Below are 17,319 nucleotides of genomic sequence, written 5' to 3'. Positions count from 1 at the left end.
CATTGGGATCCAGCTCTGGGATGAGGGAAGCAACCCATTCAAGGTGAGGGTACATGGATGCAGCATTAGGTGTTGAAATTTCTGACCTGTTATTGTGAATACCTTTACATTCCAGAAGACCTGGCAAGTATGTCATTCCAGAGCAGGTTCGGAGAGAGTATGAAACTGATGGGCATTAAATGTTAAAGATATCAAAGAACTCAGAGTGAGCGAGGGATAGGTTGCTCTGCTCATCGCTGATTGCATAAACCTTCAAGGCTTTTTCAGGATGACCACTGAGGTACACTTTGACAAGGCAGATCTTTGATCAGGAAACATCACTCTGATATTCACGACATAGTTCTGTGTAGCTAGCATTGACCTCTGCTGAAGGTTCAGTGAATATCTGCCTGCTCTGTTGTGTAGGCTGGCTTGGCTCCTGGATCCCTGCTTCTGTTCTAGGATGAAGTGCGGAGATATGCTTGTCGCTGTCACACTCAGTACACTTAATAATTGATTTACAATTCTTTGCGTTGTGTTGGGTAGATGTGCACTTAAAACACATCCTATTCTCTTTGAGGAGAGCCTTGCGTTGCTCCAGTGGCTTCTTACGAAAGCCCCGGCATTTTCGGAGCATGGGAGGCTTTTTGTGGATAGGACACTGTTTGTCAGGATCATTCGCCCTGAATTGTTGTTTGTCAACAGTAGGATGAGCAAAAGACAAGACATTAGTTTTGTGAACTGAGACTTCCTTGTGGTCCATTGTCTTACACTCTGCTTTTGAGGTTTCAGATTTTGCTGGAAATTTGAATCCTGGGTCATTTCTAATTCTGGCTTGTTTTTCAATGAAGTCAACAAAAACTTCAAAAGGGGGAAATGATACATGGTGTTGGAATTTATAGTTTGTTCCAACAGTTAGCCATTTTTCTTGGAGGTTGAATGGTAATTTTTGAACTAAAGAATGTATCCCCCGTGCTGTGTCCAAATAAGTAAGACCAGGTAGGTCTCCATCTGCCTTGGCTGCCTCTAATTCTACAAGGAAATCACTCAGCTCATGGAGCTTTGAATAATTTCTGCTGGAAATTTTTGCAAAGTTATTGATTCGTTCGAACAATGAATGCTCAAGTTTTTCAGGTGCACCATAGCAGTTTTCTAGTCTATCCCATATCCTTCTTAGTCCTCGTTCTGGAGAGTTAACATGAACAGCCCTGATGCGTATCGCGTGTGCAGCTGACTCCTTTCCGAGCCACGCAACCAACAAATCCATCTGTTCACTGGAAGTCATGTTGAGGTCTTTAATTGCATTCCCAAAGGATTGTTTCCATGCCCGGTAACTGCATGGCTCATCATTGAATTTCATCAGAGTTGTTGATAATAGCTCACGGCGAGCTAGATATCGGGCTAAATCAGCCACTTTTGCTTGGTCGTGAGTAGTTTGATGAGTTTTATGGTTGGATGCGAGATGATAAGAAGGGCCGTAACTTGCTGAATTTGGACTGGAGATTAGTGTTGCTGTTGAAAGTGGAGGTCTGCTTTCACACGTTGTGGATGCAAAACCTTCCTTAGGATCACTGTCCTTTTTCTGGAAATGTCGGTGTTGACTTCCATAAACATCTGGTGATTCATAGCGCAGTGTTTTATTACATGGTAATGACTGTTGAAGTGGTTGATCTACCTGCTGGTTAACATATTCTTTTGTACGCTCTAATTTGTCAACTGGAGTCTCAAACAACTGTTGGAGATGAAGATTGGTGCTACTTCGAAAACTGTTTTCCACAGCAGCTTCCAGAACATCTGCTTCGGCTACAGCTGCTGCTGCCTCCTGCTGCAGGGAGAGCATATCCATCTTCGCTTCAACTTGTGCTTTTTCTACCTTGAGTGTCATTTCTTTATGTGCATAAGCCAGGCGAGCTTTGGCTCCCTCGGCTTTTGCGCGAGCTTTGGCAGCTGCTGCCTCGGTGGAGGAAGAAGCCTTCGACCTTGCTGAAGCTTCCGAGGCTGAAGGTCTCGCTCGTGCTGAACCTTCTCTGCTGTCCATTTTCTCTCTCAACACAAGCTATACGTTAACCTTCCTTAAAGCTGTTGTGACTTTGCAACGCACAATGTGAAGTAAATATTGATATCTTAGATTTGTCCAAACGCCTTTGCTTGATGGAACACTTGGAGAACTTCTTTCTTGTCAGCCCTTTAAAAAATAGACAAGAGAAAACTGAACAGAAACAACATCATACAAAAAGTGGACTTTAATAGATGATGATTGAAGTTTAATAGTTATTTAACTATGATTACATTCAGTTTCCAGTATAATTGTTCAAAATTGTTTTCCTCTTCCCCTTCAGATTTTAACTTGACATGTTTGGAGGTTCATGGGTCAAGTTAATAAAAAGTTATAAACATACTTTATAAACTTCTCCTTAAGGTACCAACTGCCTTTTTAGAGTTGAATGAGCAAATCCTGCAGGAATTGCACATAGTCATCATTTGTGTACTTCTTGCGAAAATTAGTATGCATGTGGAAAAAGTAGCACTTCACCGCCTGCCATCAAGATGCAGAGGATGATGATGGGCAAGTTGGTTTGGCTGCCTTATTAAAATCTCTCTCTTGACGCTAACATGAAACCAGAATAATGTTTTTCATTATTGGTTCCTCTCAGTCTAGGCGGTGCGTCGGGAGATTGGATGGGCCTCATTTGTAAACATGTGAAAGCATCAGTAGGGCTATCAGAAGTTTATAAATCAGTTCATCCATATTTAATGTTTGCTTTAAGCCTTATTAGTTGAATAAAAAGCAACAATGTGCCTGATATTGGCAAGTGACTGAAAGGCAAAATCCAGTCACCGGCTGGATATGATGGCAAAACGAGAGTTTATGGATGGATGAATGAAAAAGCATAGTAGTGCGCTATCGGCCACAGACTGACAGGGGAGGGAAACGCCGTGTGATAAAGCTGTGGCTATTGGTTCACACTATATTTCTAACAGCTCATCACCCTGTAAAAAAACCCCAACATCGCTTGTGTGGCAGAGAGGAAATTGCCCTGAAATGTCATTACTCCCTACCAGTGGTGCACACTGGACTATGAATAGCTTTGCTGCCTCACACTTATTTAATATCGAGTTGCCATCCCTCAAAACACAAGTGCATCATTTCTTCTTGTTTGCCTCTTCTCATTCCAGTGGCTCTGCAGCTTCCAGAGGGCCTGCAGTTATTTGCATGTGTGATCGCAGACATCATCGAAAGGTATGCTGCAGCTCAGGAACTTATGTATTTAGGCGGCTTAGAGATATGTAAGTATATGCCAGTGGGAAAATGCAAAAGCCTGCTGATGCCTTTGGAACTTGAACCATGCCAGGCAGCTACGCGCTCATTAGTCATCCAAAAGCGTAATCATGATTATCTCCCTTAGTCTCAATCTGGGTTTCTCTAAAAATGAAACATAGTTATGCTGGTTTGGAACAGCGTTCATAGCATTCTCTGCATATCATGGTTTCAGTTGGAGATCAAAGAAGATATTATTCTTGTTAATTACATCTAGTTTCAGTCCGCACAAGCTCTTGGATAGCCAATTTAATTTTTCTCCCAAACCCATCAGTTAACACAGCCTCATTATTGATGTCCTTGATACGTAATAGTTTTCCCGGTTATCTTGTGGTTTGGCCTACATTGTGCTGAATAAAATGGCTCTAAAACGAGGTACACATTATGTTAAGTACTCACCTGAGGCTCTGTTGTCAGTTTTCCTGATGTCGCTGGGCTTCTGTAGACTGACGCATAACAGAATGGCTGCTTACAAAGTGCCCCCTTTAAGAAACTGCCTCCTGTCATTAAACACCCAGTGCGGGTTCCATTTATAGATGTTAAGTCGATACTAACTTGTTTATGAGATGGATCAGATACGCGGCTGTAATGGTCAGAGCTTTCATCATCTTTTAAAGCTCAGTGGATATTTGATCCTTTTCAGGAAACTTTGATGACAAGGATTTGACTCCATTTCAGATTGCAGAGTGAGAAAACTGAAATTTAGGAATTAACATGATGTTAATGTAGGTTTGAAATGGAGTTGATTCATCTTCCTGATGTATCGCACCTTAATCACTCTTGTCTTTGCCATGCAACTTTTCTGATCATGAAAAATGGACATTTCTTATGATTAGGCTTTGTTCTTATAATCTCTTATTCTATCTTTCTGATTTTGAGGCACCACAGTGCTCTCTGCTTTTAAAATAGCACATTCAGACCTACGCAGTGTTTTGGCAGGATTTAAATTTTACATTGTGGAAACGGCTATAACTATTTAACTGATATTGTTAAAACCAAGCGACTTTGATGGTGGAGTTTGCTGTTTAAAACAGAGAACATAGTCTCCCAGCGTGTCTTGGGTTGACTCCTCCATCCCAGTGCTTTAGTCACACTTTGGGAAATTTCCTGGATAGAAAGTTGTAGTGGCACAGTCAGGTCGTTGGCATTGTGGCATTCGAGCCAAGGATTTCAAGATATGGTCAAGGTCAACTTTATTGACCATTTTCTACATCACAGGGGTTATTCCCCCAATGACTGTCAGCCTTTTGTCTTATAATGAATGGTATGTCTGGACCCAGCCAGTGATGTTAACTCAAGGTGTTGGCCTAGCAGGCACAGAGTCTTTTGTTAACTATCTTATAGGATGACTCGTTTCATTCTTAACAACAAGTCAGAGGTCCACAGTGGCCAGAAGAGATAAAAAGGGCTAAGCTGCCCTCAGACTAAGGAGCTTCTGTAGGATGGTCAGCTAATTCCTAAAACTCAAATGTTTTTGTGTTATATTTTTTTTCTCCGTGACCACAGACAGTCCTTTTTTTTTTTTTTTAGGATATAGTTATCTGAAAAACTGTGATGTTCACGGATGCGTATTTAGCCTTTTGTTCTTTATTTTACTTTTGTTGCATATGTTTGCACTTGGTTGCTTATAAAATAAACAATTGCCCTCCCAAAAATGCGACTTACATTGCAATGCCACTTAGATATATTTTTTCCCTCTTCGTTGTGTATTATTTGGCTGGTGCAAATTATAGTCCGAAAAATATGGTGTATTGTTTGTCATACGTTTCAGTAATTTCATTGCCCTGCAAATGTTGCTTTCAATTGAATTGGTTTTAAATGTGCCATGTCTTTTGTTTTGCTATTGTTAGCTGAATCCTGCCTCTCATCTTAAAATAAGCCATGTACAATAAATTGGACACGCAACTCTCATATGTGATTGAAGTGTAAATTAGCTTGTCACCTTACAGTGATTTGCAAACCTTGATTTATTCCTGAGCCAAAACAACTCTGCATTTGATTTTCTCTGTTTTCAAATTCCTCGTTTTTTTGTTGCTCAGGACATAGCCAGTGAGTGTGTCAAAGATGCAAACAAAGAACTTTCAGGATAAACGATAGTCTGTGCAGACAGGCAATGATTCATGTGTTGTCACTGTAACATATGTCTTTTGGCTTTAGTTGGCGTCAGCTGTCTGATTTCAGCTTCCAAAGATGCCTTTATAAACATTCTTGCTCTGCTGCTTGGGTGACAGCAGAGAGAGTAGCCAACATTCTCAAATACTGGGGACAGCCATGACATTTAATAGTGACTTTTTTCGAGTGTACAATACTTTGGATGTCACAGAGAAGTTGTTCCCTGGAACGTGATCCAAAATCTGCGTCAAACAACTGTTATCTGAAAGCAATCGATTGTGTGCATGATCCTGAAGGTCTTTTAAAGATAAAGAGCAAATGTGATCAAGGAAGTATTATTTTCCTTGGTAGATCAGTCTGTCATCAGAAATTGTGAATTGTTGGATGATACAGGCATGGACTAGGACTAGGCAGCCAGAAATTTCCTTTTTTTAAAAGCCAGATATAGCTTACCCCATCTTACATTTTTTACATCTTAAAAGACTCCAAAGAAAATGTTAAAATGTATGTTTTAGTCATATATATTTGAAAGTATTCACTAATATGTGGAAAGGCTAAGAATGTAATGCAGTACTGCTCATTTTTGCATGAATTTCCAAATGAGATTTACTTGATATTATTCAGGATATCTTCATTTGTCAATTTGTTGTGTTTATAACAAGCAGGGAGTATACAGTATGCTCAAATGTCTCAAGGTCTAGTTACAGAATTATCCACGGTCCAATTGACAGACTACCTGATTTTGTTTGTCTCCCTCCATCATGTACATGCCCTGGTAGCTGTCAAAAATAAGCGCTGGGTGGGTCAAAGTAAGTGACCTGTCAAAAGCAATGCGCTGGTAAATCAAGGTACAAATTAGAGCTAGCATTATTCTGGACAGCTGCTTGAATCATTTCTACAGCCACATTGTCAATGTCAAGACTACCATTAGGAAGGAGACTTGTCCGACAATGACTGTCTTTATATTGTCACAATAGCTGTGTGAAACCACCAGCATGTACCAGTACATATCTTTTTACTTACAGATATTCAGTGGTTTTTCAAAAATATGAATGATGGTATTAAGCCCGTCACAAAGTAGAATTAGTAGTAGTAGTAGAAGTAGATTCATCTTTATACATCTGTACATGTAGTATATGTGTTGTTTATCTTTGAAAAAGCCATGCTAAAAGTGGGAAATTTGTGTTTTGCATTTATTTATTACCAATGTTTGACCCTTGGCTTCCAAATGAGAAGTAAAAATAGGGGCTGTAATCAATTGTTTCAACTTGTTTACTTGTGATTGAGTGGGGAGGGAGAAAATAAGCTGAGATTGGCATTATATGATAGATAAAATGATAGATGAAAGTTGTGGGAAGTTTTGACAAGTAGCAGAAGAGTAAAGGGAAAATAAATACGTGGTATCAGCCAAAATGACATGAAATACCAGAGTGACAGATGATGGGCATCAGCCTTGGGGATAAGCAAAAGATGAACTAGATTAATGTGGCCTCATCACTTCCAACTAAAAAGGGCTTTTATAATCATTAGCATTATTTATTATACTTCATGTCACAAGGAGCGTGACTTAAAAGGCAATATGCACTGCGCCCCATTAAGATCAAGAGATGTAGTGGCTAATGTGACAACACAGGTAATGCTTACCACATCTGAAGACTACTAATGCCTTACACATACTACACAATGTCGGGAAGAATCGGAGACTGTCGTGCTGCCGAGCATTTTGAAGTGAGAGGGCATCACAAGGCATCGACTGGTCATCTGAGTCTTGGACTCATCTTGACCACGTCGCAGGGAGTCTGGCCTGTCAGAATTTCTGGTTGTTGTACCGTGTAATGTGACACATCCTACTGTTTGTTAATCAATACTGATCAAGAATGTGACCACTGAGTGCTTTTTTGCACGTTCCCTTACTCTTTTTTGGGGGGGTGAATAATTTATACTATATATGTGCATATGTAATACTAAAAATAACTAATAATAGGTGTCGGGGTGATGTCTGAAGGGGCCTCTACTAGGAAATGGTCTTGCAGAAGGATTTCTGTGTGGGAACAGCACTCAACTAGCCAGTGGGAAAATCCTCTTTGTTACATGCAGGTAGGCTGCTATGGAAGCATTTCCAAATAGAGACAAGCGCTGCCCTGTGGCGATTGCTACAAAAATGAAGTGCAATGTGAAAGATATTCTCTTCTGCTGGGGTAGAGCTAGTAGATGGTTGCTGATACCTGGAATGTAATTGAATAAAAGATTAGCCAGGGGGGATGGTGTTCCATTGACCTGGTATGCAAATGTGACGTTCCTGCTTATTTGAGTTGTCAGCAATGCTGCTTGCACCTCTTGCCACCTCACTGACCTGCTTGCATTGCCTGTTACCTAAAAAAAAGACTTCCCGATGTAAAGCATGTCATCAGCAACAACAAATTCCCTCCTCTCAAAGCACCTTTGAGTATTTTCACTTTTAGAATGGCATATCTTACCAAATATTTAAAAATAATTAAGTTAAATAAAATATTAATAAATGAAAATAGGCTCGATGTTGCCCATGGAATTTCCATATTTCTTACTTTAAATGTGTTTCTAAGTGGTCTTTAAAGGGTATCAAAAAGCCTTGCATTTTACGTTTCTAAACTTGTAAGAACGCTGCTTTAGCATAACATTTTTTAATCTGCACATTGACGCTTTCTTATTAAATAGAATGAGGTTTTCCTCATTTGACTGTTTCACATAAACAATAAGCAATTACCAAATTAATTTCTCAATAACAATGTCCAACAACACAGTGTTACATTCATTTTTTAATAGTATAAAGTCTTTCTGAAAATTGCAAAGATATGCAATTTTGTATATATTATAATTAAATTGAATGCTTACAATATATACGGCTTACTTGGTTGCTGCAATAGGTTGTATCGTCTGATTAATTTATGATGGCGTGCATCCCAGCATGTTGTCAAGCTGAATTGATTGCCAATTTTTCAAACATTTCCCATCCTACAACCATTTGCATTGATTTGGAGTTACAATGGCGCCCCCGAAGTGGAGTTGCACACCCACTTGGAGAACATGCTAAACCAACAAATGTGCCTTGGAATCATTTGTTTGAGTGCTGAGTAAATATGTTGCTGCTGCCAAAACATGGGGTTGTTCTGATGGGATTTATACATCTGCTTTACTTCAAAGGTCATTGTAATTATGCTGTAACATTACAATCCAAATCTTCTCATTAGATTAGAATGTTTGTTACACCGAATTGTGATCCCCCCCTAACAAGAGCTGAGTGAATTAAAACAGTCCCATAAGCTATTTTGGGGCACTCTCTCTACACATCCTTTCAATGTTGATATAGCAGTAGGAATGGTACAATGTGGTACACTTACACTTGAATTCTTATGCATGGAAGCACTAGTGCATTCATGAAATACACTCGTCTTGTTCCTGACTTGTTTTTGTGTCAGTGGAGTTTATTACAAAGATTCAAATCATTTGATGGTTTCTCATCCATATTGAAACTTACACTGAAGACCTAATTAGGAAGAGCCGTTATGTACTTCACAAGCTTCTCTGACATCTTAATTAGATCTAAATGACATTTCAGTTGGCTTGGCGATGAGTAAAACCCTACATAGATTTGTAAAACATCTGACACCAAAGATAAGGAAAAGATTATGACGTTTTACTCAAATTTGTTCCTCACACGTAAAAAAAAATGCTGTGCAGTATTTCCTGCGTGAGACACATTTTGAAGGGGATTTGATTAAAACGAATGCACTTTTCATTCCATCTCTCACGGTCTTTCACTCCATTTTTTTCGCCCGTGGGGATGCAGGACCACGCGTGGCTCAATAATTACCCTGCCATGTCCGAGTGGCATTGAATGTCTTGTATCAGCTTTTTAATCAAATTCATAGTGCTTATTACTCTGACTGTTTAGTATACGCGTTATGGTAATGGCATGATATTCAGCTCGAACTGAGAAAATGTGAGAACGGTATATCTGGCAGACACATAGATGAGTGATTAGATACAAAGCTTCCGAGCACTGCTGGAATCAATGTGCATTGTACTGCAAGCTCTGCAGTGGCTTATCTGCATGTTCTTTTTGTAATGAAGAAAATACTTTTTCCACTAAGTGAGAAAGTCAACCTCAACGGCAAATTGTGGTGAGCAACTCCTATGATTTAGACTGATATTAGTCGTTTACTGGATACCACTATTTATTTCTTTTTTTACTTTAAAAACAAAATCAAGGCTATACTTCTGGCTAACCGGTTAGTTGAGGTTAAAGTTGTTGAAAAAAATGTCAACATGTTGTTGAGCAAGATATTGAACCATGACTTACTCCAGAAGGAGTGTCTTTAGAAAGTAGTAAGTTAAAAATTGCTTATAGTGGAGTACCTCAAAGAAAGAAAAGTATATCCATTCATCCTTTTTCCGAGCCGCTTATCCTAACAACAGTCACGGGGGTGCTGGAGCCTATCCCAAATAACTATGGGCACCAGGCGGGGGACACCCTGAATTGGCGGCCACCCAATCGCAGGGAACAAGGATACAGACAACCAATCATGCTCACACTCATACATAGGGTCAATATAGAGTGTTCAACCAGCCTACCATGCATGTTTTTGAAATGTGGGAGGAAACCAGAGTACGTGGAGAAAACCCAAACAAGACCGGAGAGAACATGCAAACTCGACACAGGAAGGGATTGACTCTTCAATCTCAGAACTGTGAGGCCGACACGCTAACCACTCCCCCACCAGGCTGCAGAATAAACCGATAAAAAGACAGCCACTATTTCAGTACTTTTTGTTTGCCACTGTCAACAGTTTGATGCCACAACAATAGATTGCAGAGAATAAAAAGGTTTGGTGATTGTAATTATCCCCTGCAGTAGACGTGATGCACACAAAACAGACAAAATCATGACATTAGAGAGGGTAAGTGATTCCAATTTTGAAGGCAAATCATTATCTCCTGGTGTGTCCCTGTGCATGTGTGTGTTTGTTTATGTGTTGCGGGGCTCAGCTGTCTTCCCTTTGACCTGAGTGTAGTTATTAGGGATACTGAAAACAAGCAGTGAAAACTCTGGGACGATGGGGACGATCCCGGCAAAGCTGTAAACCAGATTACATCAGAGAGAATGAGAGAGGGAAAGCTAAAAAGAAACTCAAACCCCTTGTGAGGACCATAACCCAGGACATACACACCGATAGGATGCAGGTGTGTGTGAAAGAATAGGTAGTAGGAGGCTCATTATCAACAGTCTGATGCTATCTACAGATAGTTCAGAGTGCACTGAGCAGCCATGCCTGTTTATCGTGTGTCCACGTTCCCTAAGCCCTATTGTCTCATCTCTCTTCTACAACCTTTCTTTTACCTAAATCTGTCAGACTATAGACACAAATTCCAGGCCCCTATCTGTGTTTACAACCACCTTGTCTACCTTCTTAACAAGGTCTCTAACTGGCTGGCTCTCCCCTCCTGCTTTCTTTCAGACTTGATTCATTTTACTTAACCTTTATGGTTCAGCAGTATAGCATTTTATTTACCCATAAAAACCAATGATGAAAGCTCTTGTTTTTGGGTTGTGGGATGGGATATTTGCTCTTTACAAATATAGGTCCTTAGGTACAGTTTGTAACATCATGCTTTTGTGGGCTATCATATCAGACCCATGTATTTCCCGCACACTTAAGTATGTAGTCTGAATTATTTTCTGTCCTTTTGAATTCCATAGCGTTCAATAATGTTTTAACTGCAAAATGTTTAGGTGATTTATACCATTGATGCTCACCACGAGCCTCTTAGAAACGATACTTTTAGATACCTGGCGTTTTACTTTAGGGTTGTGGAATTAAACATTTTGTAAAATGCCAGGAGGATGTAACAGTCAAGGAGAACAATGTAAGGAAGCACTTTATTGATTGGAAGTACAATGAATGAGCTAAAAATGTTAAGTGAATACAATTGCAAGGCTACTTAGAAGACTTTCTTGATTTAGCTTTGTTGACATGTCAATGTGAACAAATAAACAACTGGCTCCCCACACATGTCGTGGCTTCCTCGAAAAAGCCCGTTATGCTGTGACTCGCTCATTGATTTATGTCTCACACTATTTGGACATTTGTGTCCACACTAATGTGAATTGCGATTGATCTTATTCAACTCTCTCCTTATCACATGTCGTGTGGATTGATTCTCGCGATGGTTGGCAAACAGTAGGATGCATAATTTCTGCTGGGCTTGTTCTCTAATTAGTTTGCATGTGTGAATGTAGATTCACGGATGCGGACACCGTCGTGATGGGGGACGTGACATACGGGGCATGCTGCTTGGATGACTTTACAGCCCGAGCCTTGGGAGCTGACTTCATGGTTCATTATGGCCACAGTTGTCTTGGTGAGTCTTTATTTTTGTCTTGGTACATGTTTGACTATGAGAAAATATACGATATTTATTTTGAAGGACTCTTTCTGAATTTTGTGAACATTTTTTGATTTGGATAATATAAGAAATGTGATGTACTGAATGTTGAAGCTGCAATGTGGTGAAGGATGACAGTAGTATCTCTTTAATTTGAAATTCAATATTTTATGCAGCAGGCATCAAAAGTGAAGAAACGTCTTAAGTTATAGCAGCAAATAAAAACTTTTTTCGACTCTATAACCTTTACAAAACATTTGAAATAATCAAAATAATGCTCTTTCATATGTTGCCTAGTAATAGCTTTTTCTGTTTTTGGACCTTCCTTTTGTATTGTTTGGCTGGTCTATCCGTCTTTCACAGAGTATCCTCCAGATAAACAAACTAGATGATGTAACACTACTTATAGTGAAGTGGCATACATATTCACTCATTCTCTGTATCCCTATTCTAGTTTATTTTCTCGCTACTCATAACTTGGATTTTTAATATGTAAAAGGATTCATAACCACTGTATTTCAAACTCACAATGCCTTTTAAACCTATTCACTGCAAATGACAGCACTAAATGCCCAGTTCAAATTGATGGTATTTTGTCGTCAATAGCAGCGATTAGCTTAAAAATACTCAAGTTTCTTTTAGTGAAGCTGTTATTTTGTTCATTCGGTTGCATGTTCATCAATAGTAGCGTTTTAACCCTCCATCTTGATTAAACCAACTGCATGTTATTGTGTATTTCTTGACCTTTCCCACCACTCAGTTACAATGGCGTCACGTGCACATCATGTCAGACACCTGTGAGAGATCAAAGAAGCCGAACTGACTCATAGAGCAACTCTCTTCCACTTTAATGTTTCCACTCGTCTTTCCCCTTTTGTTTGTCACTGTCATCTTTTGTGTTTTATCGTCATAGAGCTCCTCCAGCTATATACCAAGTTCCTAAAAAAAAAAACTGAACAAAAAAAATCTAACTAAAATAGAATGCTTTGCAAACAAAAGACAATTCTCATGTCATTTTCCATCAGTGCTCAATATGAAGCGGCAGATCAGCTAGTATAATTGTCGGTAACAATACTTTGTTTAGCAAATTGATAGTGACTTTAAATGTATTTCAAGTTATCTTTGGTGTACGCAATTAAAAGAGAATCACATGCTGTGTATGTGACGTGTGTAAGGATGTAAACTTCTATTTACCTATTTTAAGAATGTGCCCTGGGGTGGATATCTTTTCCACTGTTTCACGTGCACGTTGCATTGTACCATGTGTTTCATCAATTGTCAAATATGTAGGAGGAAAACAAAGATATATTGCTCTCTGCTAGTTAAAACTATTTCAGTGCTCATCCACAATAGTCCGTTTTTCTGATTGATGGAAAATCAGTTGTAATCCAAATTTGCATTAACTAAAAGTTCTTCGTACTTTTGGATCTGTTTTACAATAGGATTAACATCTTAAGTGACCTGACTGGTAATTTTACAGGTTGTCATTCAATTGTTGGAATAGGAGGCTGTGTAGTTTTGATCAAATTGGTCATTTTTCCCCCCCGAGTATAGACCCTCATTATTGATACAGTTGTGTTAAGTCACAATGAATAAATAAACTCCTCCCCACAATGGTAAGAACTCACCATTAGATAGACTGCAAGTAATCTCTGGTTAATCACAGACAATCAATAATTTAGCGTGCACATTCTCCAGCCCCAATAACCGCAGCCAAGAGGTCAGTGAATTCTGTCCATCTCATTGACTGCATCTCTAATGATAGCATCTTAAGAGCCGGCTGCCATCTTCACCTCAGCACAAATCGATTGTTTGCCCTTTACCTTTGGAGAGTGCCCACAAACAATTGACAGGTGGAAGCTTGATTGTAGTTTCTACTCAACTTCTCATCACTCCCATTCCCTACCCTCATGATATGTTAAAAGTCCCGGGATACTGATGAAGAATGTTTTTAAATTCCATATCCATGCCTTTCCTCATCGTTTTCTTTTCTGGTGGAATGACATGAATCACTCCTGTTTTACAATAACTGGTCATTTCCATACGCAGTTGGTTGCAAGCTTTACTTGTCTTTGTATCTAATGGAACACAAACTTTGTTAACGGATGTTCAATCCCAGTCCCTTTCTATCGTTGTCCACAATCCCTATCTCGCACTTAGGCCCTTTCCCCATTATCACACTTTGCTCTCCTGTCTCTCCAGTGATAATCTAGTCTATTAAATACCAGTTCATCCAGCATAAAATGTAAGAGGTCATTGACTCTGTCGTTACAATGGCACCCTTTTGCTCCGCATCTGCAAAATCAATGCAGCGCCAAACCAAGTATAATTGTAATCAAGGCTCGTCGTAATGCCATTTTCTTTGGCTTCTTATTACTTAAGTCATCCAAAGCATCTAAAGACCATCTCAAGGCACGGTTGCACTGTAAATGGACTGTGAAATTAATTATATTAACAGTAATCATGTGTGTCTATTACCTTCCTAAATAATGGGCTGACTTGCATTGGCTTTACTCACACACAGAACAATGTTCACCTCCAGTAGACCACAATGGTGCCTAGGTACTCATGAACATATGCTATGCACTCATGTTTGGGGTTCCATCAATAGTATATGTGCTGCTGGCTCACCTGACGCGACCATTTGAATTATTCATCCGCTTCTCTTTTGTCTTTGTCTTCACAGTCCCCATAGATTCCAGCACAGGAATTAAGATGCTCTACGTGTTTGTGGACATTCAGATGGACAACGTACACTTTCTGGACACGGTTAAATTCAACTTCCCTCCTGGAGAATCCCTGGCGCTCGTCAGCACCATTCAATTTGTGGCTGCACTGCAGGTGATGGAGCACAGGAATGACATTACACACTGCTTTTATTGTAGGAGAACTTGAATCACTCACTTTTTCTCTACCCACTACTTTGCAAGTTGAATCTGAGTCTCTTCATGACTGCCCCTTTTTATTGCCAAAATTGTGGCGTCATGAGTAGACATGGGAGAATCTAATTTGCCGTAAAGTCGCGGTGGATATGGGCATGTTTTATACTCTAAGGTCGCAGTATTTACTCACTCGGAATGCCTACACTTCAAGTATTTGTATAGACAATATATTGGCACACACCATATTTTCTGCATAATTTTTTGCTTGTTTGTTGAAGAAGCTACACTTTTCCACTCAACTGCATTTCACGTGTGCATTTGTTATTTTGGTTTGAAAGCTGGCATAAACTCTGAAACCATTTTAGTTCCTTTCTCTTTACACAAGCAGGGGTGTGAGATATAGAACGCATTAAGATTTGTTCTATATTCCTGCTTTTATGGATTGAATACACGCCTATGGTTTTCCCAAATGGAATTGCTCTTAAGTTTGGCCACACTCTGCCATGTGTGTCTTTTTGTTTTATCATATGTTTGATAAGACCCATGTGCGAGTGTATTTAGCTTGCACTGTATGAACTCTGCCTCCAACTCATGCTGTGTAGGCTGCTAAAGCGATCCTACATTATGGGCGGTTGCAGCTCAGAGTTCACGTTATTCCCTGTTGACTGCCTTAAGTTAGCTTTTGTTCGTTCAATGCGTCCATCATCCCCCATGCGTTGGAGCTAATTTGTTCTTGGCGGTCTCATCTTCTCACTTTACTTCAATTAATATACAGTCGAACAGATCTCTGTAGTCTTTTCTGTCTTCTTTCTCCATCTTTTGCATCACTGCCCTATTTTAATCCTGACATTCATTCCCCTATATACTTTGCACTTTTCCTTCTCTTGGCTTCACTCGCCCATTTGCTCTTATTCTTTTTTTCTCTCCTGTATGAAAGATAAAGAGAAATCATTGGGGGGTTGCAGGGCTGTCAAATGCAGAAGCAGAGAAAATATGTGCACAAAACAAGGCAATCAGGGGCTTCGATGAACAATGATAAAAGCCAGCTGCCGTGTGTGAAACAATGTCAGTATGCGAAGCCACTTGATGAATATGTTTTAGTATGAAACCAAACAATGTGATAATGTGATGTGAATGCTAACGAACAAGTGATCCCCTCGGTTAGTCAAAACATTGTTGTGCATTCTTTTGGATGGGTAGAGAGAAAATGTTGTATTTTCCAGTGTTGCAATTTTTTAGCATATTGAAGTTAAAGAAGTTAAAGGCAGAGCAAACTAAACTTGTTTGTTTTTGTTTGTTTGTTTATTTATTTGTTTTTTTATTACAGGCAGTGAGTGCAGCCCTCAAGCCTGACTATGACGTGCTGGTCCCACAGTGTCGACCTCTGTCACCAGGGGAAATTTTGGGCTGCACGTCTCCTCGATTGGACCGGAATGTCAGTGCCATAATGTAAGAAATTGCTTTTCACCTCTAAATTCTTTCCACCTTTTCCGTCAGCTGTATAACCAAGGATAGTATCCCTTCTTTCCTCCCCCATTCTTACCCACCTACAAACTTGTCACTCGAGGAATAATCAGGATGACATCAGACCAGTCATAGCAAGCTATAAAAAGTAGATATGTCGGGGTGCCTTTTTTTATTATGGGTGGTCAAAAGCAGCGTTAAAAATAACACTGCACATTGCAAGGGAGGCAGACAAACCCACACAGACTTTCACTGCACTCAGTACACATCAACTTCACAACAGCAATTCACCCTCTCCAACCATTAAAAAAAACAATGGCATAATTCATTTTCATTATTTGTATGAATTCCCAGTTTAAATTATCATGACATACTTTTGTCAAAATACCCCAAGGGCAAATTCATTAGGCACACCTGTTAAACTGCTCATTATCACAAACCCATAATGAGCCAATTACATTATGATCTGCTCCTATTCAAACTAAGCATCAGAATAAGGTAGAAAATTGATATGTGGTCAGAGTATTTTAGAAACTGTTCCCCTTCTGGGATTCTCACGCACAACCATCTCAAGGGTATACCAAGAAATGCAAGAGAACAAAATCATCCAGTGAGCAGCAGTTCTGAGGGCAAAATTTCTTGTTAATGCTAGAGATCAGAAGAGAACGGCCAGGCTGTTTTGGACTGATAGAAAAGCAAGAGAAAATCAAATAGCCACTTGTTACAACTGAGTATGCAGAGCAGCATCTCTGAATGCTCAGCACGTTGAACCTTGAGGCAGATGGGCTACAGCTGCAGAAAGCCCACACTAGATGCCACTTCTGTCAGATAAAAACAGGAAACTCACCAAAATTGGACAATAAAAAATTGGAAAAACATGGCCTAGTCTTACAAGCCTCATTCTCTGGATGGTAGGTCCATATATGGTGTCACCATGAACCCATGGGGGCCTCCTGCCTTGTATCAACGGTTCAGGCTACTGCTGCTAGTGTAGTGGTATGGGGGATATATTCATGGGTCCCCTTTTGGGCCTCTTAATATCAATTGAGCATCGCTGCAATGCCTCATCCTTCTTGAAAAATGTTGCTGTCCATATCGTTTCATTTATGACCACAGTGTACCCACCCCACCTCGTTATGA

The 17,319-nt window shown here is 39.7% G+C and overlaps 1 protein-coding gene across 3 annotated transcripts in view; it reads left to right on the top strand.

Annotated features, from left to right (window-relative positions):
* The window catches only part of dph1 (diphthamide biosynthesis 1), a 155,624-nt gene that overhangs the window by 105,059 nt on the left and 33,246 nt on the right, over nucleotides 1–17,319 (top strand). For 2 of the 3 annotated variants that reach the window (XM_077611089.1, XM_077611088.1), the window contains 4 exons: nucleotides 3,157–3,220; nucleotides 11,688–11,809; nucleotides 14,520–14,674; nucleotides 16,043–16,164. In XM_077611089.1, coding sequence (XP_077467215.1) covers nucleotides 3,157–3,220; nucleotides 11,688–11,809; nucleotides 14,520–14,674; nucleotides 16,043–16,164 — 463 coding nt within the window. The remainder of the gene's footprint in view (nucleotides 1–3,156; nucleotides 3,221–11,687; nucleotides 11,810–14,519; nucleotides 14,675–16,042; nucleotides 16,165–17,319) is intronic. The other variant, XR_013303524.1, reaches the window with a different exon arrangement.

This window comes from Stigmatopora argus, chromosome 10 (assembly GCF_051989625.1).
Source record: "Stigmatopora argus isolate UIUO_Sarg chromosome 10, RoL_Sarg_1.0, whole genome shotgun sequence".
In the NCBI taxonomy this organism is placed as follows: domain Eukaryota; kingdom Metazoa; phylum Chordata; class Actinopteri; order Syngnathiformes; family Syngnathidae; genus Stigmatopora; species Stigmatopora argus.
The sequence above is the reverse complement of the archived record's forward strand: the minus strand, read 5'-3'. Positions and strand labels throughout refer to the sequence as shown.